General features: G+C 37.1%; 1 protein-coding gene across 2 annotated transcripts in view; it reads left to right on the top strand.

Moving 5' to 3' along the window:
• The window catches only part of RB1CC1 (RB1 inducible coiled-coil 1), an 87,452-nt gene that overhangs the window by 3,878 nt on the left and 58,174 nt on the right, over positions 1-25,400 (top strand). For both annotated transcript variants that reach the window (XM_036752291.1, XM_036752283.1), the window contains exons 2-5: positions 20,640-20,763; positions 21,918-22,047; positions 24,497-24,623; positions 24,909-25,079. In XM_036752291.1, the coding sequence (XP_036608186.1) occupies positions 21,977-22,047; positions 24,497-24,623; positions 24,909-25,079 (369 nt within the window). In that variant the 5' untranslated portion in view covers positions 20,640-20,763; positions 21,918-21,976. The remainder of the gene's footprint in view (positions 1-20,639; positions 20,764-21,917; positions 22,048-24,496; positions 24,624-24,908; positions 25,080-25,400) is intronic.

The following is a 25,400-nucleotide window of genomic DNA, read 5'->3' as shown; positions in this document are numbered from 1 at the left end:
ACCCATCCTCTTGGTGATTTAGGACTGGGGGACAGGTGAGAGATGTGGTCAGGGTATTCTAAATAAACTTTTGACATTCATTGAGGGGATTGTAGACTTCAACTGTCTATTGAAGATTTGCTATGTGCAAGGCAGTTTAGAATTTTCAGAGTTATTTAAGATTAGCTCCATGCTGTCCAAAATCTAGTGGGGGAATCAACCAAAAATACTGAACACCTGTTGCATGCATAGCCCCGTGCTAGGTACTGTAGGAAAGACTAAAGAAACCCCCATTTTGAAGGAGCTGACAAGTTTAGTTGGAGAGAAAACTTTAAATAAAACAACCAAAAGTGTTGTTAGAATACAAAAGGAGCTCACAATCTGTTGAAGAAGTCAACAAACAAATATATATAAATAAGATAGATACAGAATGAATAGGAAATAATTAATGGTGTTGGGAAAGGCTTTCTATAAAAAAATGGGGATTTTAGTTGAGACTTAAAGGAAGCCAGGGAAAACAGTAGGTGAAGATGAGAATTGAGAGCATTTTAGGCATGGGGGACAGCCAGAGAAGATGCCCAGCAAGGAGGCTATTGAAGAGTGCTTTGTAAAGGCAGTAAGGTCTAAGAAGACTGGGAAGGTAGGAGAGGACTAAGTTATGAAAGGCCTGGAATTATTATGGGAAGTTTTAATTTCTTTTTTGATTATTTGGGACCTAGGACCATTACTCCTGACGGAAACCTTCCCCATGGGACATGAAAATTTACTTAGTGGCTTAAATGATCCTTATATAAGAAGCCAGAGGAAGAATCTTAACTGCCCTTGGCTCCTTGGCAATATGTAAAACCCTCCTCCTCCAGCAGCCTATTTTTGAGTCCTCTAAATGTTGTTTAATCTGTAACCTGACTTAGTTTATCTAAAGAGTTTTTTTGACTAGTTTTGTTGCCTTAGGGGGAATATGGAATTATGACTGTTTAAATTGCTTCAGCTTTTATTGAAGAAGTATGGGATTGTAGATCTATCTTTTCTTTAACTTTTGTGGCCTAAGAGGAACATACAAGATTGTAAAGTGTAAATGAATTATTTCTCTGTCAGTGACATAATTTTGCCTATAAGAAACCCTGTTAGAATAATAAGATCAGGTTTTCTCTGAGGCCTGAACCTATGCATGAATATAATAACAAAACCTACGTTTTTACCTCCATAATTTGTGTTGTGGTAAATATATATTTAGTAGCAATTACCCATCCGTGAACTCAGAGGATTCTCCCATGAAGGAAGGCCCATGGTTTTCTATGTGATCCTAGAGGCAATAGGGAGGTGGTGGTGGTTTTTTCTTTTTCGGGGAGGTGGGGGAATCAGGGGAGGTAATCTGATTGGACCTTTGGATGGATCGGAGTGGGGAAAGATTTGAGGCAGTTATATCAAGGCATGAGGTGAGGACCTACACTGTAGCAGTGTCAGGAAAAGGGGGGCTTATTTGAGAGATCTTGCAAAGCTGAAACGGGATTTGGCTATAACTTGGATGGGGGGTGGGGTGAGAGATGGTGAAGATTTGCAGGTGACACTCTGCATTGTGAGCCTGAGGGACTGGGAGGATGGTGTTGCCCTCTAAAGTAATTGAAGAGGGGAAAGTTTAGGGGGAAACGAGATCAGTTTTGTACATGCTGAATTTTAAGATGTCTACTGGACATTTAGTTTGAGGTAAAGACAGTTGGAAATAGGAGATTAGAGGTCAGCCTACCATTTGAGTAGGATAGGTTTAGGTAGAATATCCATCAGTCTGTTCTGTTTAATTAACCTAAGAAAATAAGTCATTAGAGTGACTGACCATGAGGCATTATGTGATAAATACCTTAATGTTTGAAGTGCTTGGATTGTCATTGAAGGAATTAGGGGAGCTTAGTTTGTGACCCTTGAGCTACCTTCTTGAAGAATTGGTAAAATTTTGATTGAGAAGAGGTTAGAGAGGACATTGAAAGTGAAAGGAATACCACTTTTAAAATCTCTTCAGGCTCCTACTTTGGGCAAAACAATGTTTTAGATACTGGGGGAGATAAAAAGGTTAAGTTTGAAACAGTATGTCATTCCTCAGTCATTGAGGAGGCATAGGGACTAGTGAATAATGCACCCAAGTTAGAGCATCAGGGGTTGCAAGAGGACCTTGAATGTAAGGTTGAGCTCTTTTCTACTCCATCCAAGTAGTACACTAAAAATTGGAATTGATCTGGATCAGAGTAAACAGTGATCCCGATGTAATTATTTTAAAATAATTTTTATTTTGTTTTCATGTCACCTACCTGCCCGGAGAGACACTCCTTATACTAGAGAGAGAGAGAAAGCTAATCACATATTGAAAAAAATCTGATTTTATTCAGGGTTCCCCACTTCTGCTTTGAAGGATGGAGTATGGTTTGTTGTTGACAACACTCAGCTTTTATTGTTTTATTGGTATAGTCATGCATATTTTCCTGCTTCTTCAATTTTGCATCAGTTCATATGTCTTTCCATGCTTTTTTGTATTAATCATTCATAATTTTTTATCTACTCAAATGAGATGGCTATAAGTTGTTCAGTCATTTTTAAGTTGGGTCTGATTTGCTTCTCTTCTAACTTGTATAATTTTTGTAATATTAGGATTTTATATCCATTTAGAATGTTTTGTAGAATATAGTATAATCTGAGTGCATTTCTATAGGCAGAATACTGAGTATTCTAGACAACTGTGCTCCAGGGCTTTGATTCCCTTTGATGACCACCCTGCTTTAGAAGATGTGGATAATGAGGTTCAATTAAGTTTTTTTCCCAATCATGTCCAACTGTTTGTGACTCCATTTGGGATTTTCTTGGTAAAAGATACTGGAGTAGTTTGCCATTTCCTTCTCCAGCCCATTTTACAGATGAGGAAATGGAGGCAAACAGGGTTATGACTTACCCAGGGTCACACCAGATTTGAACTCTGGGAGATAGTCTTCCTGACTCCAGGCCTGGCATTCAATCAACTGAGCCACCTAGCTGCCCATATGCTATGCTATGTACCATACAATACAGTACAGATTGTGCTAAGTACAGAGCTAAGCCCTTGTGGTTGAGTTAAGCTCTAGGGCTACAAATAAGAAAAAGGAAAAACTGAAAAGGGGAGGAGAGGTAATAGTTGGTACCTGGGGAAGGGGCATGATAATGGTGGACTCAGAAGAGAATCCAAAGAATGCATCTAGTAAGAAGAAAAGAATTGGCTGGCTTCTGGGCCGTCTTTGAATGGAAGCTTCGGGAGGAGTTTTTTTGTTTTGCCCCCAAGCTCTCCAGTCGAAGGACCACAGGCAACTCTGAGTTCTGATGTGAGTACCAAAGCTGATTTTAGTTTATTGATGGCAGAATCCAGAGTAAAAGTGGTAGGAAATGAAATGTTGAATGGGCTTCTGAGCCCTTTAAAATATAACTATTGCTAGCATTGTTGTTATTACTTCTACTTCTTTGCTACCACAAAAAGTATTGATCTAAATACTTTTATGTGTGTAGGGATTTCTTTTCTCATAGACCTTCTTTTGTAGCAGTGGATTTTCTGGAGCAAGAGTATGGGTAGACATTTTTTTTTTTTGGTCATTCCCTTTGCATAATATCGAATTGCTTTCCAGCATGGTTGATTTATAATAGCACCAACAGTTCATTAGTGTGTCTGTCTTTCCAAAACTCTTCCAAAATTAACTTTTCCCTTTTTTTTGTCATCTTTCCCAATTTGCTGGTTGTAAAATGAAACCTCAGGGTTTGTTTTGATTTTTATTTCTCTTTTTATTAGTAACTTGGAGTATTCTTTCTTATGGGTGCCAATAGTTCACAATTTTTTTGAGAACTGGTCATATTGTTTCTTTCAGTCTGCAAAAATTCACCACCTAACTACCACCCCTACCCCCACCCCTCATCTCTCCTATCCAGTTCCCCTGTTACAAACATATATAGTCACGAAAAACATACGGAGGCCTCATTGAGTCTTTGACCTCTCTATTAGTAGGAGTTAAGTAGTGTGTTACATTTATATTCCTCTGGAGTCATAGTTAGTCATTACTCTAATTATTTTTCCTAAGTCTTTAAAATTTGTCTTTATAGTATTGTTGTCAATATTATTTATTCTGTTTACTTTGCTCCCATGCAAGTCTTCCCAGGTTTCTCCGAAACTCCTTAATTTCTTACAGCACAATAGTATTATATACATTTATATACCCTAACTTGTTGATCCATTACTTAATTGATAGGCGTGCCCTCACTTAGCAATTCTTTGCTGATGCCCAAAGAAAAGAGCTTTAAATACTTTTGTACATCCTTTGAGTTTGTTTTACTTAAGACTAATTACTCCTTACCCCCAGTTAGTCTCCCTGATTTAGGTGCAAATTAAAGAAGTGGTCATTCTTAAATACTGTTTATACCTGAAATGTTAAATTTTTGCAAATCTAATGAAGGATATAGCGTAAAAACTAGGAACAACTTTGGATTTAGAGTTGAATACTTAAATAGTGAAGTGAAGTAAATCACTTAACCACTCTGAACTACAGTTTCTTCTAAGTTGATTGTAAATCTCAAAAGAATTGAAGCTACACAAACTTCTTTGGAGATGGAATAGGGTAAAGAAAGAACCCTGAACTTTGCATCAAAGAATCTCAGTTTGAATTTTTACTCTGCTGTCTTAGACCAGAGCTGTCCAAAATGTGGCCCGCTTAGGCGACCCGCCTATGCAGCCCACCTGTGGGTTTTAATTTTCACAAGCGAAAAAATAAAATAATTTGCATGGAATGCGTATTAGTTTTTTAATGCCATCACTAATAAATAATCTCTTTGGTGTTAATTTTCTTTGGTGTTTTTAAGCAGTATTAGGGATGAAATTTTCAATCAGTCTGTGGGATGTGTTCCGTCTGTAGATGCAGACTAGTCAGTGTGTGCCTAGTGTTGTGTTGTCGCTGTGTCGTTTTGTGTTTGCTTTTGCGCTTCATGCCTTTGCTTGTAGTATTGATGACGTTCCCTCCACTTTCTATTAGTGTACTGTATTTTTTATCCTGGGTGCAGCCCTCGAATAATTATTTTATTTTAATGTGGCCTTAAGATAACCTAAGGTTAGACAGCCCTCTCTTAGACCGTGAAAAAAAAATCTTCAAACTTCCCCTAGACCCTAATTTGAAGGGGTCGCATAGATCTCTAATGCTCTTGTTGGCTTTAAATCCTTTGAGCTGATGAAGATTGATGCCAAGTCATCAATGCCCTGATGTGTACTTTGATTATCAGAATTATAGGATGGTAGGTTATTCTTAGTAATAGACAACTTGAGCAACTGACCAGAGAAAACTATTGTTAGTCTGATTTTTGTGTATTGGGCTTGTTATACCTTTTCCAACCACTGTAAAACATAGAACCTAGTTCCTCAGATTATCACATGTTACAGGAATGAAAACAGTATGTTTCTCTTTTAAAAAAAAGAGATTTATTTTTATGTCTTAAACTTAATGCCAAAGAAATGACCATTTACATATGCAAAATAGAACACAAAGAGGATTGTATATGAAATTGAATATTTCTTTTGAATATTGAATTGAATATTGCTTTTTTTTAGAAGTATATTAAAAATTCAGCAACTTACTTTGAAAATCATTTTGCTTAACTATACTTCTTAATGTTTCAATATAAAAAAGTTTCAGTGACTGTCCTTTTTTCCTTTCCTTAATTCCCCCTTTCACCTAGTCAGGCCACACAAATACAGTTAGTGGTCAAAGTTTAAGTCTAAAAGGATATGTCTCATTCATTATCTTGAATACATGGACTGTCAGAAAGTGGGCATATTTCATCTTGGGACCTCTGGAAACGTGGTTGTTGCTTTTATCAGACTTCTTAAGTTGGTATTCTTCACTATGTTGTTGTCAGTGTATACATTGTTTTTCTGATTCTGCCCACTTCAATCTGTCTCAGTTCACACTACCCAGGATTCTCTGAAACTGTATTTTATCATTTCATATAAGAATTTTCCAATACATCGATATGCCACAACTTATTTAGCTGTTCCCCAGTTGATGGGCACCTCTCCCTTCCCTCTTTACATTTATTTGTATTTTTTTCCTTTTAATTTCCCCTTGGGGATCAGGACATTATGCTTTGGACTTTTCCCTTCCACTTACTGTCTTTCCTCTAAACTCCCTTTTTCCTTAGACCCCACCTACTGCCCTACTGATAATAATGCATTTCTATACAGTAAGGTCTATCAGATACCAGCTTCTTTCAACCCTTTCTCCATTCCATACTCCTGTACCCATTTATGAGATAGTAAGTTCTATCCCCTCCTTCTACAAGTATATTCCTTCTGTTATTTTTCAGTCATTCAGTATGATTCTTTGTAACTCTGTGGGATTTTCTTGGCAAAGATACTGGAGTGGTTTGCCATTCCCTTCACCAGTGGATTAAGGCAAACAGGTTAAGTTACTTTCCCAGGATCACACAGCTGGTATCTGAGGTCGAATTTGAACTCAGGTCTTCTTGACTCCAGGCCCAGGTCTCTATCCACTGAGCACCTCTTATGTCCTCCCTTATTTTTTTCTTCCTAAAGTCTTCATAAATCAGTTTACCCTCGGGTCCTCTGTTTTTCTTATTTTATTCACACAATGCTTGTTTAAAAACACTTAAGGTTCTGAAGGGACATTTGTTTCTTCCCCTAGTGGAATGTCAACCATTGGTTGTCATACAGCTCCTTCCCAATTCACAAATAAATTTCACTTTGTAGCTTTCCTCCATAGTCTTGTGATTGCATTTCAGGGTTTTCTACTCAACTCTGAACTTTTCATCAAGAGTATTTTAAATTCCATTATTCCCTGAAAGGTTTTTTTTTTCCCCCATCTCGTAGGATTATACTTGCCCCCATTTTGGAATATTCCAAGATTACCTTTCCTTTATGCTAGAAGTTACCAGGTCTCCTGTGACACTGGTTGTGGATCCTTGGTACTGGAACTCTTTCTGGTTGTTTATAATATGCTATTGACATGGAAGATCTGTTTTTGGCTATGACATTTATGGAAATTTTCTATTCTATTTTTACTTTGTCCTTTGATTCTAATATATGTGGACAGTTTTCATTTGTGATTTTAGGGCTTTGGATTTTTTAAAAACAGTTTCAGGAAGTTTGAGCCTTAAATCAGTACTCATTTTTCTGGTCATAGCAGCTTACATTTTTTTCTATTTTTCAATCTTTTGATTTTATTCTAAATATTTCTTAATGTCTCGTAGAGTCCTTGATTTCTGTTACAGTCTAATTTTCAGAGACTCTGTTACTTGGGTATAAGCTATTTACTGCCTTCCAGTTATTTTGTTTAATTTTTTTGCCTAATTTTCTCCAGTTATCCATGTATCCCTTGTAATTTTTTTGAGTCTCTGTAGTTATGGAGATACTTTATCCTTCCAGGTTGGAGTTAATTCCTTATAAGGATTATTGTCTTCTTGGGTTTATTTCTCCTTCCAGCCAAACTTTGATCCTTGCTGAGCTTTGAGTGTGGTATTTGACCCAACTTAGTTTCCTGCTTTACTTCAGACACTGCCAATGAAGCCCACCAGTGACTGCCCAATCAGAATAAAATGTAAATGGGAAATATTGATCAAAATAAATAAAATACAATCAAACATAATATTAATATGTGATTTTCTAAATTAGTAGTCCCACAGAGATTCCTTATTATGATTTTGTGGCTCAGTTCCTATTTGAATTTGACACTGAATATTGGATTTTTTTTTTTAGATTTTTTTTATTTTTAGTTCACAACACTTGGCTCTACATAATCTTGAGTTCCAGATTTTCTTCCCCCCCTCTCCCCCCTCCCTTCCCAGGACAGCGTGGAATCTGATATATCCTCAACGTATAACTCCTCATAGAACCTATTCACAGAATAGTCAAGCTGTAAAGAAGAATTATGACCAGTGAACACTGAGTATTGTTGTATACATCCTGGAGTTATTTGCTTTGCCCTTTCCCCCATCTTTGAAGTCAGAATGCTTTTTCAAGGGAGTCTTCTGCTTTTGTGGCTTGTAGATATATTGAAGTTTAGCGGTGCTTGGGGCCCCAAAATACTGACACACTGGGCCCTGCCCAAATGCATTCGACTCAAGCCTTGTCTCGGCTAAAGAAAAACAAAGTTTATTAAAGAATCGCCGTATTGGGTAGACTCTTAAGGAGTCTGAACATTTGTATGGCTTGTATTGACAAGCGGGCCAGAACAATCCGACCCAGATTGAGTCTGAGCTGGATTGAATCTGAGCACCTTCATGGAGGCAAGATGGATCTTATATACAGAAAGACTGGGAGAGTTCTGGGGTGATAGGAGGAGGGGTTTAGAGAGGTCTTGTGTGGAGTCTAAGGAGGATCGTGATGGGACTGGGTTGACTAGAGATCAGACTCCAGGAATCCAGAGAATGGGATTAAAGGTAGGAAGTAGTTGAAGGCTACCTGGAGATAACAGACAATGGAGGGCTAGGCTAGTTTAAAGGTAACAGATTTGGGCATTGTGATATTGGTAGGCTTATGGCCTCAGGCTAATCCCATATTAAGTGAGAAGGATTCAAGGGGGTTCCCCAAACCAATATCCCATCAGATACAGAACCTTGAAGCCCTGTCTGGTCTAGCTGTTTGGCTGCTATCTTATTTGCCAGAACTGGTCCTGTCTTTTCTGCCAGGGCCCCTGACTGACTAATTTGCAGTTCTGGGTTACAAGAAATCACTTAAGTTCAGTTTTTGGATTTCATTATCATTATTTAGCTATTTTTTTTCCTAATGGTTTTTTATCAGAGTAGCTATTGGAATCTTTCAAGTTAGACTAATTTGGAATATGGAATGCATGACTGGGGTATAATGGGGAATATATGCTAAAACTAGATTGTGTAGGGCTTTAAATGCCAAGCTGAGTTCTGTTTTATCCTAGAGGTGATAAGGAAGTACTACAGCAGAGGAGTATGAACAGGCCACATTATGTCCGGTCAGGGGAAGCTTTATGCTTGACACATTTAGGGCCTCCTGCATACTCTTGAGTCCAGTGTTTCTGGAAAATATGGCAACTCAAAAAGACAAGTTCAAGGGATTCCTCAACATTACCCTCAACATTTAGTGACAGTGCTTGATCCATCTTTCCGAATTAGATTTTTATTGACTTTTTTTTAACAGTTTTATTGTTTTAATATCATTTGCAAGAGCGGGGGGGGGGGGGGGTTGGTTTTTTTAGAGAAGAGGAAAAAAAGAAAAAAAATTATGGGAAAATTTTTTTACATTAAATGTTCCACGCCTGTGGATTCCAAATTTGGCAAAGGAATGTGGAGAAGTATCTTCTCATATCTCTTTAGGTCCCAGTTCCATTTTGCCCCTTTCCACATGTTTGACCTGGAGTAAGTCCCTCAAATTCCTGAACTTTAATTTCTTTCTTCATAGTATGTGAGAGGTTAGATGACCTAAACACCCTTGGAACTATCTATGATTTGATGATTCTAAGAAATTGAAGTTGGTCTTGGCTTTGAAAATTGGATGGGATTCAAGACAGCCTTATTTATTCTTCTCTTCCCCCCTTTCCCCTCATGGGGTAGGATCTAACATAAATAAAGGTTCACAAAAAGGAACTAGGTGTATTCGAAAGGTAGATTGGCTCTTGATTGTGAAGGTCAAGGGTTAGGTCTTTATCCAGTAAGAACTGTGGAGAGGTGACTGACATTATGAGTGGTGAAATTAAATCTGACAGTGATGTTCCAGATGGCCTGCATAGGGGAGAGATAGTCAGGAAGACTGGAAGGTGATTTTTATAATCTACACCTGTGTTGATAAGTCCCTGAATTAGTATGGCATGTGGAAAGGAAGGAATGGATTTATGAAGGGCAGATTTGTAGGATTTGGTTAGATGATTTGATGTTTTGAACATTGGGTAATACAGAAAATCCTGGTACCTCTAACAGAAATTGTGAAGCATGTGTGGAAGCTTTTGGGGTTAATTTTAATAATAGTCTGCTTTAAACAGAGTACTTTCCTATCCATTATCTTGTTGGGTTTTACAACAGCACTAAAACTCAGTTTTTAGGTCTTTTGGTATGGTCTTAAAAATGTTTTTTATTATGAATTTAACAAACAACAAATAAACATTTCCATATACAAAGAATTGTATGTGAAACCACAAATCTATAATGTAAAACTTATTTTAAAGAAATATATATTAAATTTAAGATTGTCAAGCAACATTGCCCTGCTTAAATGTGTTCCCTTTTCAATGTTCTGTTTTGTTCATTTCTTAAATGTTTCTTTGACATTTTTATTTTTTGTCTCACTGTGACTACTCCTCCCTACTAGTGGGAGCTGGTGGCTCAGTGGATGGAGACCTGGGCTGGGAGGCTTACTAGATGTTTGACCCTGGGCAATTCACTTAACTTTCTTTACCTCAGCTTCCTCATCTTCAAAATAAGGATAATAATAGCATCCACCTAAGAGGGTTGCCATGGGGATCAAATGAAATAATCTTTGTAAAATGCACTTAGCACAGTGCTTGGCACATAATAGGTACTTTATAAATTTTTATTTTAACACTTTGCCTCCTTTCCCTTTCCCTTCCCAAATAAAATCTTTCCTTGAAATAAGCAGAATAAATCCATACATTGGTTGTATCTGAAAATAATTTCTCATTTTAGTGTCTCGCAGTTCAGTTCATCTCACCAAGCTTTTTTCAGAATCAGTTGGAAGGAGTTTAAAGGCCAACTAGTCCAACTTGTACTGTTATAATCTCCTCTAGAGCATACCTGACAAATTGTCGTTTGTTCTTTTCTTGAGGACTTCTAGTGAGAACCTACCTCCCAAATCTGCTTCTAAAAATTCTTTTTTGTTATGAATTAAACAATAAACATGAACATTTCAGAAAATAAAAAAAATGGATTCTTTTGTTAACTTTGGGTGGTTTGTGTTCTCAGTATTTAAATGTGTGTCTTATAGAAATAATATTAGCTCTAACACTTTTTTTCAATTTCTTATCTTTTTACTTCCTCTTGGTTGTGAATTCATCTTGTTCCTTTTTGTTTGTTTACATTTTAGTAAGAGTAAGTTTGCTTTCTGAGGACAGCCTAATAAAGATGACTAATTTGGTGATGCCTGACCATGATAACTCATGAAGCAAAGAAAAATGTGTAGTACACTTCTATATTTGATTTGCAGTGATAGTTGCAGAATAATGGAAAAGGGCAGAGGGTGATCAGACATAGTTTCTATACTCTATAAACTTTAACTTAGATAAATATGAGATCTTGTTTTTCATTCTTGTATAACACTTGGTGACATCAGTTTTGAAAGTCTTAACTATAAATGAAACCAGAAGAAAATAGGGATTTACAGCAAAGTAGAATGGTGACACAAGCTCTCCTTGCAAAAAAGAGGAAAAGTAAGTTTTGTGATATTCCATAGTAAACCAAATCTTTGCCATCACAATTGACTTTAGAGAATACAAAGTCCAACTGTTTGTCATCAAATTTTGCTGCCATGAAGGTAATTTTTTTTTTTGTGTAAGTCAAAGTTGGTATTTTATCTTGTGGATTATAGGGAGACAATATGAACAATGTTGAATAGGTGAAAACAATAAAGCTCAGCAACTATTTGGCTCTGGGGGATTAATGAGAAGGAAGAGTTGAGAATGACTCCTAAGTCAAGAACCTGGGAAATTGGAAGAATGGTTACTCCTTGGCAGAAATAGGGAAATTAGGATAAGGGGTGAGTTTTTCTTTTGGTTTTGGGTTTTTTTTTTTTTGTTTTTGGAGGAGGGAATGCTGAATTGTTTGGATATGTTGAGTTTGAGTTGCCTCTGGGACATCCAGATAGAGATTACTGAGAGGTAGTTGGACTTGTGGGTCTCTAGTTCAGGTGAGGGATGAGGATTTTATATATAAGTTTAGGAATTACTTACATAGAGGCAATAGAATCCATGATTGTTGTTGAGATCACAGGGAGAATGTGTAGGGAAACAAAGGGCCCAGGACAGAATCCGTCTATACACAGGAGATGGCACAGGTGTGATTAACCTGCAACGATTGTGCCCAATGTCATGGAAATAAATCACTACAAAGGAGAAACTGAAAATGTGGCCTTCCATTGAACATAGGCTACCTTATCCTAGTTTTTGAAGACTGTGATTGATTGAATTGGTAGTTATTGATGTCTTTCAGTAGTCTTTTTTGGTTGTTGTTGTTAATACTCCTGTTTTTCTTTTCCTGCTTTGGTTGTCTCTCACTTATCACAAAAAATTGATATCTGTGTTCCCTTAAGATTGTTTTAGCCTTAGATTTCTTCTTTGAATTACTAATTAGCACAGCTTTTCTTGATTTCCTCATCTTAAGTGTCATTTCCATTTCCTTTTTTTAAAATAAAAATTGTGTAGTTCTGCTGTTATCAATAATGGTAGAAAATCCTCTTAAAACACTAGCATATTGGGTCCATGTTGTATCTATTTGTTGTCTTTCAAGTTTCATACATAAGGGCTCTTGGAGTTACCAGAATTGGCTGATCATGCCAGACTAAAGTCTCATTCTCCCATCTACTGCTTTTAGCTATGAGGTATCATACTATTTATTATCTCTGTGTTTTCATTCCTGAAGAAAAAGAACAGATAGGGTGGTTGTGTACAGTCTTTATCATTGCTGTCCTTATTTGCACTTCTCTTAGTTTATTTTGAATTTGTGCTCTATGTCAATTTTATGAGACATAAAATATGTCCTTTCCCCCAAAAGGTAAAAGCTAAATTCTAAGAAAGAGTCCATAATTTATTTGCTATTTTATGCCTTAAAAGTAGTAGTGACACTTTTTTAGACTTTGAATTGAATAAATCACAGTAAAGACCAAAAAATAATTCAAAGTATAGGCCACTACTGGTGGGTCTGTCATGTAGCAAGAATGAGGGACAACGGATGGACAGCTTAGATACCACAGTGAGGCTGAAAAAATGTTTAAAAAAATATAGCAGAAGCATGTCATGAAAGTTTTATAGAAGAGCATGAACAACTTGCATAGGATAAGAAATAACACTTAGGTTGTGATCTGATCCATTAGAATGGATACATGTAAGGATCATGAATCCATAAAAGATTAAGATTACAGACCTAAGTTTTGTTTATATTATCTGCATATTGGTTAATAAAAACCTCAGTCTTGAAACCTTGCTGGATTAATAAAAAAGAAGAAAATTAGATAACTGAAAACACAATTCTTTAAAATAAACCAGAATGCAGGTTGTATTACTTACTGATTGTTAAGAAGTAATAGCTTGCTGAAGTACATGCAACCCTTTGACTGAATCCAAACCTGGCAAAGTTTGACTGCAGTTGAGGACCTAGAGAGCCACATGTGGCCTTGAGGCCACAGGTTCCCCAACCCTGCTCTAGAAGTTCCTAAGGGAAAAGAATGCAGCTTTTGCCATTACCTTGCTCCTCCCCTTTGGGAGGGGTTACTGCACCTTTTCCCCTCCCATACCACTCCCCTTTCTGTTTTCTCCTCCTTCTGTTATACTGTTGCAAATACACAAACTTTTGTAAGGAGTATGAACTCGTTGAGTTCTGCATGCCTGTTCATTTCTCTTGTAATAAACCTGGTTTTCACATAAGTCTCCTGATGCTGGGATTGCCTGTTGACACTTCTCAGTAGGGATTCAAAATGCACATTCTGCAAAGAAACTATACTAATATGCAGATTCCCCTTCCCAGTACAGGAATCCACATATATACCCCCAGATCCCTACAGAGACCCTAGGATAGATTACATGGAAATTGAAGTACAGGCAAATTTGGGGTGGGGATCCAGCAGGATAGGAGAGAAATAACCTAGATAAAACACAAGGGCAAATTACCTCAGCTAGAACCTACAGCACTTGGAGGTGTTTAGTCATGTGGCAAAAGAGAGACCTCAGGCTAAGCCCAGCAGTCACTTGTAGTAAGACCTAGTCTAGGCCACTAAATTCAGGACTAGTCAGGTTCTGCCCATTTCAGTCACAGAGACTGACCAAAACTCAACTTTGTATCACCCCCTTCTCTCCCAGTTGTAACCTAAATACTCTGGTGAATGAAATGAGGAAACCAAGGAAAACTATATACCAGGAGGAAATACTGTGATTTGAGATAAGCCCAGAGGGTAAACCTGGAGGTTAGTGACCACGGGTAATACACTGAAGTCTCTGGGAAGAAAAATGCCTGGCCACAGGGATTTGTAGGAGTACCTGGAACAGATGAAACAAGAAGTGCATAATGGGAAAGCTAAGGAGGAAAAAGTGGCAAGGAAAATTGGCATCTTAAAACAGCCTCACCCAAGAATTGAATGACCTGAAAATTAAAATGAGCTAGACAGAGAAAATTTTGAGTGTCACTGGACAATCTGTAAGCCATGGACAAGAAAGAGATCCTAGATCTCATATTTTTTTTAATCTTTTTTTAGCTATGAGGAATGAGGATTTTATAGGGGACAAGTGACTTTTCCAGGGTCACACAACTAGATATATTTCAAGAAATTACGGAAGAAAACTACCTGGATATATTAGAACATTTGGGAAAAGTGAACATAAAGTCTATTGAACACATTCTGAAAGAATGTACACAGTGAAAATTCTTAGGAACTTCATATCCAAATCCAGCTTTGATTTTTAAAAAGAATACTGCAAGCAGCAAGAAAGAAAAAAATTCAAGTACCAAAGATTTACATAAAACTTAGGAGCTAACATGTTCATGTAGAAAACTTGGAATGCAATATTTCAAAAAGAGAGATAAAAATTTACAACCAAGAATACCTTATATGACAAAATAAAATATAATAGAGAAGGTGTGAGAGAGTAGAAATGGATCTTTAATGGATTAGAGGATTTCCCAAGCATTCTTGTTTGAAAGGCCAGAGCTGAACAGATGTTTTGAAAGAAATGGAGGCACCAAGAGAAACAGAAAAAAGGTTCACATAATTATTTAATTGAAAAGGAATGGGGACGGCCTTGTTTACACATTAATGGCAGAGCAGGGGGGAAAATTCCAAACCCTAGTATCTTACCCTAGTACCCTAGACTCAGAGAAAGCTAAAAATGACAGTGTGAGGATGGCTTTTGTTGTGTTTAATGGTTTTGGGATTAGTGGGGAGCATTAATGTATCCTCTTTCAGATCTAGACAAATCTAAGCAAAAGGCAAACAACAAAGAAATAAAGAACCCAAGTTTAACAAAATTAGAGGTGATAAATCTCTGGTAATTACTGGATGAAAATAAAAAGCCCGCCCTCTCTCAGTTGTGCATGGCACTTTTATAAAAATAAAACCATATGTGAGGGACTAAAAGATCTCACAAAAAAAAAAATAGAAAATCAGAAATACTTTGACCACAGTACAATAAAATTGTATAACTTGTTCTTTGATCCACCTGTTACTTAGTCTCCAGTTACTTTACTTTCTTTAAGGGGATTTTATTGAAGGCAGTTTGGTGGCGTTAGGTGGTGAATAGAGAAATAGACTTCAAATCAAGAAGATCTGAGTTCACATTCTACCAGATATTAACTAGCTGTGGTATCCTGGACTTAACTTCTCTCAGGCCTAGTTTCCTCATCTGTAAAATGGAGATAATAGCCCAAGGTTGTCAAGGATCAAGAGATAATATTTGTCAAGTACTCTGCAAAATAATGAGTAAAATAAAAATAGCCAATCTGATTTAAAAAAAAAAACCAAGATGCTTCCAAGATTTAAAAAAATTAACATTTGAAGAAGATATAAAGAAACTTATCGGAAACTTTTGCCCAATTATGTTAACAAAACTGTTAACTTTAGATGAATACTTATAAATATATTAATACACCTATTAGCATATTAAAAAAAACCAATCTACACTCTTTTTATTTTTTTTGTTCTTCCCATTGACATTGCTGTAATCCATGTGTATGTGATTTTCTTTGCTTTGTCATTAGTCCATTCAAGCCTTTTCTGTGTTCATCATAGTTATCTTTTCTTATGGTATAGCAATGTTCTATTACATTCAAATACGACAATTTGTTTATCCATTCTCCAGTCAGTGGATTTCTACTTTGTTTCCATTTCTTTGCTACCACAAAAATTGTTGCTCTATAAATATTTTTGTGTATTTGAAACCTTTCTATTAGGAAGAGTCATTTAACTGCTGCCTCAGTTTTCTCAAATATAAAATGGGTTTAATAACATCTACCTCTCAGAATTGTTGTGAGGATCAAATGAGATAAGATTTGTAAAGTGGTATATTTTACGTAAATGCTAGCTGTTATTATTAGTGACATGGTCAGACTGAATCACTTTGGCAGCTGAATGATAGAGGGACTAAAGTGGGGACAGAGGGGCAGAGCCAAGATGGTGGCTGGAAAGCAGGGACTTGCCTAGGACTCTCCGCCAGGACCCTCCAAACACTGATAAAAAATGGCTCTGAACAGATTCTAGAACTGCAGAACCCAGAGAATAGCGGAGGGAAGCAGGGCTCCAGCCCAGGACAGCCTGGATAGTCGCTGGGTAGGGTCTATCGCACAGAGCTGGGAGAGGACAGAGCAGAACCGAGGGTGTGCCATGCCCGGATCCAACCAGACCCGGGAGCTGGGCGGAACAGGTCCTAACGCCCTGAATCAGTGAGCTGTGGCACTTACCAGACTTCTCAACCCACAAACACCAAAGAAAACAGAAAAGGTTAGTGGGAAAAACTGTGGGGACAGAGTGAAGGGAGTTTGCTGTTTGGCCACCGCCCTGAGGGCAGCAGAGGTGGGGCAGCTACAGAACTACAGCTGCAGTTGCTTCTGGCCCTAGGCCCACCTGCTGGGAGGAATTAAGTGGCAGATCAGAGTGGGAGTGCAGAGCCTGCTTAGATCAGAGTGGTGTTCGGGTTGGTGGTTCTTGGGAGAGGAGGAGCCCTGGTGTGGCAGAGCTTGCTGTGTAGAAATAGCTCTGAAAACAAAAGCACAGCCCCTCAAGCTTGGAACAAAGTACTCTGTACTTTACAAGCAGTTCTACCCCGAAGAAAAACTCAAGGGTCAAGTAGTTGTCTGGGAACATGGCCAGGCAGTGAAAACAGACTCAGATTCAGTCTTGGACTTTTGGTCTTCTTTGTCACCAAAGAAAGATTCCAAACATAGAGCCAGAAGAAGTCAACAAAGTCAAAGAGCATACATCAAGAAAAACATGAACTGGTCTCAGGCCATGGAAGAGCTCAAAAAGGATTTGGAAATCAAGTTAGAGAAGTAGAGGAAAAATTGGAAAGAGAAATGAGAGTGGTGCAAGAAAACAAGTCAATGACTGACTAAAGGAGACCCCAAAAAATACTGAAGAAAATAACACCTTAAAAAATAGACTAAGTCAAATGACAAAAGAGCTCCAAAAAGCCAATGAGGAGAAGAATGCCTTGAAAGGCAGATTTAGCCAAATGGAAAAGGGGGTCCAAAAGACCACTGAAGAAAATACTACCTTAAAAATTAGATTGGAGCAAGTGGAAGCTAGTGACTTTCTGAGAAATCAAGATGATATAAAACAGAACCAAAGGAATGAAAAAATGGAAGACAATGTGAAATATCTCATTGGAAAAACCGCTGACCTGGAAAATAGGTCCAGGAGAGATAATTTAAAAATCATTGGACTACCTGAAAGCCATGATCAGAAAAAGAGCCTAGATATCATCTTTCAAGAAATTATCAAGGAGAACTGCCCTGATATTCTAGAAGCAGAGGGTAAAATAGAAATTGAAAGAATCCACCAATCGCCTCCTGAAAAAGATCCCAAAAAGAAAACTCCTAGGAATATTGTCACCAAATTCCAGAGCTCCCAGATCAAGGAGAAAATACTGCAAGCAGCCAGAAAGAAACAATTTCAGTAGTGTGGAAACATAATCAGGATAACCCAAGATCTAGCAGCTTCTACATTAAGGGATCAAAGGGCTTGGAATATGATATTCCGGAGGTCAATGGAGCTAGGATTAAAACCAAGAATCACATACCTAGCAAAACTGAGTATCATGCTCTGAGGCAAAATACGGATTTTCAACAAAATACTGGACTTTCAAGCTTTCTCAGTGAAAAGACCAGAGCTGAATAGAAAATTTGACTTTCAAACACAAGAATCAAGAGAAGCATGAAAAGGTAAATAAGAAAGAGAAATCACAAGGGACTTACTAAGGTTGAACTGTTTTGTTTACATTCCAATATGGAAAGATGATGTGTATAATTCATGAGACCTCAGTATTAGGGTAGCTGAAGGGAATATACATACATACATACACACACACACACACACACACACACACACACACACGTACGTACGTACATAGACAGAGGGCACAGGGTGAGTTGAATATGAAGGGATGGTATCTGAAAAACATAAAATCAAATTAAGGGATGAGAGAGGAATATTTTGAAAGAGGGAGAAAGGGAGAGATAGAATGGGGTAAATTACCTCGCATAAAAGTGGCAAGAAAAAGCAGTTCTGTAGGAAGGGAAGAGGGGGCAGGTGAGGGGGAATGAGTGAATCTTGCTCTCATCGGAATTGACTTGAGGAAGAAATAACATACACATTCAATTGGGTATTTTACTCCACAGGAAAGTAAGGGGAAGGGGATAAAAATGTGGGGATGATAAAAGGGAGGGCAGATAGGAGGAGGAGGTAATCAAAAGCAAACACTTTTGAAAAGGGACAGGGTCAAGGGAGAAAACTGAATAAAGGGGGATAGGATAGGAAGGAGCAAAATATAGTTAGTTTTTCACAACATGAGTATTGTGGAAGGCTTTTGCATAATGATACACATGTGGCCTATGTTGAATTGCTTGCCTTCTTGGGGGTGGGAGGGTGGAGAGGGAAGAGGGGAGAGAATTGGGAACCCAAAGTTTTAAAATCAGATGTTCAAAAAAATTTTTTTGCACGCAACTAGGAAATAAGATATACAGGCAATGGGGCATAGAAATCTATCTTGCCCTACAAGAAAGTAAGGGAAAAGGGGATGGGGGGTAGTGTGGTGACAGAAGGGAGGGTTGACTGGGGAATGCGGCAATCAGAATATATGCCATCTTGGAGTGGGGGGAGGGTAGAAATGGGGAGACAATTTGTAATTCAAACTCTTGTGAAACTCAATGCTGAAAACTTAAAATGTTAAATAAATAAATAAATAATAATTTAAAATATATAAAGTGGGGAGAGACTTGCGGAAGGGAAACCAACTAGCAAGCAAGCTTATATAATAGTCCCAAGTATGAGGTAATGACCTGTACCAGGGAGGTGACAGTGTCAGAGGAAAGAAGGGAGAGTTATGCTAGATGTTATGTTATGAAGGTAAAAGTGACAGGCTTTGGCAACATACTAGAAATGGGGGTGCAAGGGTATAGTCTGAGTGAGGACTCAAGGGTAGTGACTGGGCTGATGGTATGAACATCAAAGAAGGCAATGTTATTGAGTGATAGTGATTTAAAGGAAGAGTCTAGAGGTGGCGATTGGAATTAAGTAGTATTCTTATTCCACCATAACTATTGTGGTCAGAGGGGTACGAATTCTGAAAAAGGTGATCAGAGATACTGTGTCTTTAGGTGGAGCCAGTGCCATTAAAGCTAGAAAATGCGGGGAGTGGACAGTTTTCTTGTATTATTTCTTGAATTATGGTGTTCAGATTTTGTTTTAAAATATTTATTTAGATGTTTGGGTGCAGTTAGTTGATCTGGAGTTAGTATTGCCTTTTGTTATTATTGTCTTCCCTATTGGTTTATCTGCTTGTGCTGAAGATTTTTCACTGAGTTTTCTTCCTCCTGAGAAATTTGGTATTTAAACTCTTTCCCTTTTTTGCTTTATTTTTCCCATATTACTCATTTTTCTCTTTCTTTGATAGTGGTTTTCCTATGTTGAACTAAAAAGCTGTCTCAAATGCCACCTGTGATAGAGAATTCTTTTCAGCTGCCCAAGTGACTTCTGGGAGGACAGAACTGGTCTCAGCTGGATTGTAGTCCCCTTTCCTTCAGGGTTGGTGGAGCTACACACATATGCTGGCACCTTTCCCTAATTCCCTGTTTTATTACGTCTCTGACAGAGAACTGCTTATAGAGAAGCACACTTGTTGCTTCCAGGGAGAACACTTCTTTTACTTTCCTATATTTCCACTTCTTCCTCATAGAAGGGATTGAGCAGAGTTGAGTTGTTACTTGTTGCCGCAGAATAGTGGGGTGAGAGCAAGGGTAGGAGGTGTGCTGACAAAGACCATACAGCAGCAACAAAGGACTGCTAAATGGATTCCAGAAATTGTCCTACTCCAGAGTATGGCAACTTATTGTTGATGGGGTTCCGAGTGATTGCATTAGGGCCTATTGAGTTGTTGCTTTGTCAAGGTTCTTGGCGTCTTCGACTATGGATGCAGCTGCAGTTGCTTAGCTCTTGCCCATAGAGATGTTTGAGAGGTCATGAGGATCAGAGAAAATGTTTAGTTTCCTTGTTTGTCATGTGACTTGGAAGGCTCTGATGATTTACAAGTATTACATGTGTCTTTGCCTAAAATAGTAACTGGAAAATTCTTAAAAACTGATTTACATTAGGTAAGGAACTGTGATGACTAACCTGCCCCCTAAAATCTTCTCCAAAGATATAGGCCTTGGGCATATGTGGTATTTCTTAATAAATGAACCAAAAATATTTTCATTTCTAGGTCACCAGATTTTATTTTGAACAGTAATGTCATTCTGTTGCCAATATCAAGCAAAGGAAGCATACACCAGTTTTTAGTCTCTTACAGTTAAGAAAAGTGGTAGCCCCTATAACAGTGCCTGAAGGTAAGTCTAAATCTTATTTATATACATAGTATTTGGTTGGCATATAAATAAAATTTTTTTTATCTTTAATTTGGAAACCTTTATGATAGACTATAAATTCAATGAGGGCAGGAACTGCTTTATTTTTCCTTCACATCCCTAGTCCCTACATAGTGCCTTGCAATTTAAGATATTTAGTAAATTTTTTAAGTTGTTAAATATTTTACTTTGTATAATAGAAACATCATTATTATCATACTAAGAAGAATTGGATTAAAGTTATATCTTTCACTAGGATTTTAAAAGCTAAAAGGAAACTTCATTTTTTTAAAAAAGTAAATGTTTATACCTTTAGATTTTTACCTTGACTTACATTTCCCACTGTATGCCCGTTTACTTCCTCTTGAGAGCAAAGGAGATGATGACAAAGACTGATCTGTACTTCAGTTAGTCAGCATGCCTTTACTAAGCACTTAATAAGTGCCAACGAAAATGCTAAGTTCTGGAGATATATTTTTTTTAAATAGTAGTTCAACACAGTTCTTCACCTCAAGCAGCTTATATTCATGTAAATAACCTGACAAATACAGAATCTATATAGAGTAAATGGTAATCTCTGAGAAGACACTAGCAATAGGGTATGGGAGGGTAGACTGTTATAAAATATGGGACTTAAACTATGACTTGAAGGGAAACCAGGGAACAAGCAGTCTGGAGATGGGAAAATGAACAGAGACCTATGCGTTATCCTCATAGGTACTGTAGGTGAGCCAATGCAACAGTATCATAGAATGTTTGGACGAAAAATGGAAACGGGTAAGGTCATGAGGAGCTTTAAATGCCAAAGTGTTGAGATTTTATTTGATCATAAAGGTAATAGCTACTAGAGTTCATTGAACAGGAGTGTTTGTGTATATTGTATACAGTGACTTTTGTCTTTATTAAAGTGAAAAATCTGGTTATTGTGTTACTTTATTTTCCATGTAACAGTTTGCCTCTCTGACTGTATGACTACTATGTTCTAAATATTTGTATTAAATAGTTCAGTATTAATCATCTTCTATATGAAAGCTGACTATTTAAGTGTGTATAGATATGTTTTAATAGTAAGATCAGTTTTCTTAATGAATGTGCTATATATTAAAAATTGGTCTCTGTTTCTGAATTCTTTTTAGTTCTTAAATGACCATATCAGAGTGAGAGAGATAAACTCCTAGAATCCAGAGAAATCATCATGAAGTTATATGTATTTTTGGTCAACACTGGAACTACCCTAACATTTGACACTGAACTTGCAGTGCAAACGTGAGAATATTTTACTGACAGAACTGTGTGTGTGTGTGTGAGATAATTCAAGAAAATGCATGTTGTTACAGTAGGTTATATATAGATGCTTATTCCCTTCTTTTCCCTCCCCCTCAAGCCCCCTGCCCCCACTCCATTATTAAGTAAGATTGTACTTGGCAGGTATGAAACCATTCCTTTTTTTTTACCCAAATATATTTAGCAAATAACATTTTGGTTAAGTATGATAAATTTTGCCTATCATTTGTGAATATTTTAATGCTTAAAAAAATCTGATTTCATTACAATCCTTAAAACTTTAAAAGACAGCTTCATGAGTTGCTGCAGTGGCCAAAAATTTTTAACACCTGCTTCCTAACAATATATTCGTGAGTATACTGTATCTAACTAGCCTGGTCTTTGTGAAGTTGATATTCAGTTTATTGTTGGGCCCATGTACTGTTTCTATCTTGGGCAGACCTATGAGTGCCTATTTGTAGGTACTTCAAGAATTCATTGCCACAATGATTCCAAAAAGAGTTGAGTTAACTGAAAGGAAAGGTAGGATCCAATAGCATAAAATTCTGTAGAAAAAATTAGTGCAGGAGAAATGTGAGAGTCATCAGAAGGAAATTCTTAAGATACTAGAGAACATTTCCGATGAGGAAAGGGGAGAGAGTTATATCACGAGATTATTGTGGAGGGGCAGCTAGGTGGTGCAGTGGATAGAGCACCAGCCCTGGAGTCAGGAGGACTTGAGTTCAAATCTGGCCTCAGACACTTGCCACTTTACTAGCTGTGTGACCCTGGGCCAGTCACTTAACCCCGGTTGCCTCACTAAAAAAATAAATAAATTTTTAAAGGAGACTGTTGTGGATATATAGGGAACCAACTCATGTAAATTTTTCAAAAGGGTTGTACAGAATATGGCACCAGTAGTAAGCATTGGAAGATAAGTACAAAAATGTGAAATGGTCTAAATGGTCCAGATTGTGAGATGAGCTGATGATGTCAAGGAAAGCTAAGAGACAAAAGCTGTACTAGGAGAACTAGGAGGACCAAAGAAGGGATGGAAATTGAGATGTCTGGGACAATCATAACAGTCCATACAGAGCAGAGCTGCTCAGTTCTTATTTTCTTTCTGTTTTCTCTGCCAGGGAGATTGGAAAGGTGTAATCAAGAATAACTAATAATGAGTTTAATGACTCAAGATGCATGAGGATATAGAGAATATTTGACTGTTCTTGTTACCTAATCCAGATGCACTGTATGTTGAAAAAATTATTAGACCACCCTAAGCCATTGTCAGTGATGTTTGAAAGATCACGAAGAATGTGAAGATTCTAAAGAATAGGAAATGGACAAACATGAAAGGTTTGGGGAAGAGCTGGCATGTTAGGACCTAGAGGAGCCCAGATTGAGAAAGAAAGAAAGACAGACTACAAATTGAAAGGAATGATTCCGTGGTTGCATGGGAAAATAATAAGAGTAGTATAGTGGAAAGAGCACTGGCTCACATAGGTTTTAGAAAGTCTCAGAAAAATGAAGGCATCATCAGATTATCTGAAAATCATGATCAAACACCCTTGTTAACCATATTTCAAGAAATCCAAAAGTGAAACAAAAACTTCCAGACCTCTTAGAAACATAGGGCAAAGGGAAACAGAATGGAATAGAATCTGCCCGTCATATCCTGAAAGAAAGCCCAAAGTGTAAACTTCAAGGAACAACATGGTCTCAGCCAAAAAAAAAAAGTTTAAATAAGGAGTCACAGTCAGAATGATATGAGGTTGGTATATAATTGGCTCCTAACAAACAGAAGAATGAAAATAAAACGATACTCTATCTCTTTAGTTCTGAAGTCAAATTCTTACATTGAAATGAAAACAATCTTAACTAAAATTCAGGTTTATAGAATCTAGTTACCTAGTTTATACAATCTTGATTAAAAATTAAATTGGTTACATTTTAGGTACGAAATTGTGTTTTTTTTCCCCTCTCCAGTAAAAATGAAAGGATTGAACTTTTGAGAGACAGAATAGAGACTAGATTTGGCGTTGTTAATTTCCTGAGTTCCCCAAACTTAAAGCTGCCTTAATTTTTATATGCCATTGAAATCAGCTTCATTTTGTGGTATATTACAAATTATTCCAGACTTTATTAAGAAGAATTTGTACCTTAAGTAAATAGTTCTTTTGTTGTTAAATTTTAAAAACTCTGATAAGAAGGAAAGCTTGAATTGTTTTCTTTATTGCTCCATGTTCAAAATTTTTACTAAAGATAAATTTTTACTTGCCTGTGCATGTAGTAGCTTGTAATTTTCTGAGATTCTACAGTTTAATAAAATTTAATTAAATTATCCTAATTTGAAATCTGGCATAAACCTCTTTAAATTTTATGTACTTTATTTGTGAAAGATAAACCTCTCATTGAGGAAATGATGAAATAACTTAGTTGTCCTTTCTCTTAGCGTGGCAGACCTTAAACATGCTATCCAAAGCAAATATAAGATTGCAATTCACCAGCAGGTACTGGTAGTAAATGGAGGAGAATGTATGGCCTCAGATCGAAGAGTATGCACTTACAGTGCTGGGACAGTAAGTATACACCTGTGTTCTGTTACACGTTTTATCTGAGGAAGGAACATATTAGAATCTAAAAATTCTCAGGCTTACATCCTAGATTATTTAGAAGAAAATGGAATGTTTTGGCGGGGTTTTTTGTGGCAGTGTAGTGAATTTGGAAGAAATATCAATAACAAAAAGAGATGAAGTATCCATATGCTAGTAAACTATTTTGCTGTCAGTCATACAATCCTAAGTTGGGAAGGACTGTGAATATTGTGTTATTTAACTTTAAAATTATAATTCTTTTAAATACAGGACACAAATCCAATTTTTCTGTTTAACAAAGAAATGATCTTATGTGATCGTCCACCTGCTATTCCCAAAACAACTTTTTCAGCAGAAAATGACATGGAATTAAAAGTTGAAGAATCTCTTATGATGCCTGCAGTTTTTCATACGGTAGCTTCAAGGACACAGCTTGCTGTGGTAAGTTGTACACAAATAACTTTTGAGCTTTCCAAATAATTTCTACTTCTTGCATCCAGTTAAATTTTTATTTTTTTAAAGTATCATTAGAATCTTTTGTTTCTACATCACTCAGATTTCTCCCTGTAACCCTTCTCCCTCTCCTAGAGCCATCCCATTTAACAAAGATTTTTAAGAAAAGAAAAAAGGAGAAAAAAATCAGCAAAACTGATCAGTATACCAAGAAATCTGAAAAATACACGCAATGTTCCACACTTGCCACCTCTGCAGAAAAGTGGGCCCCAAGTTTCTTTCTCCTATCTCTTCTTTGGGGCCATACTT

Source organism: Trichosurus vulpecula, chromosome 1 (assembly GCF_011100635.1).
Source record: "Trichosurus vulpecula isolate mTriVul1 chromosome 1, mTriVul1.pri, whole genome shotgun sequence".
NCBI lineage: Eukaryota > Metazoa > Chordata > Mammalia > Diprotodontia > Phalangeridae > Trichosurus > Trichosurus vulpecula.
This window is presented reverse-complemented; position numbering and strand designations above follow the sequence as displayed.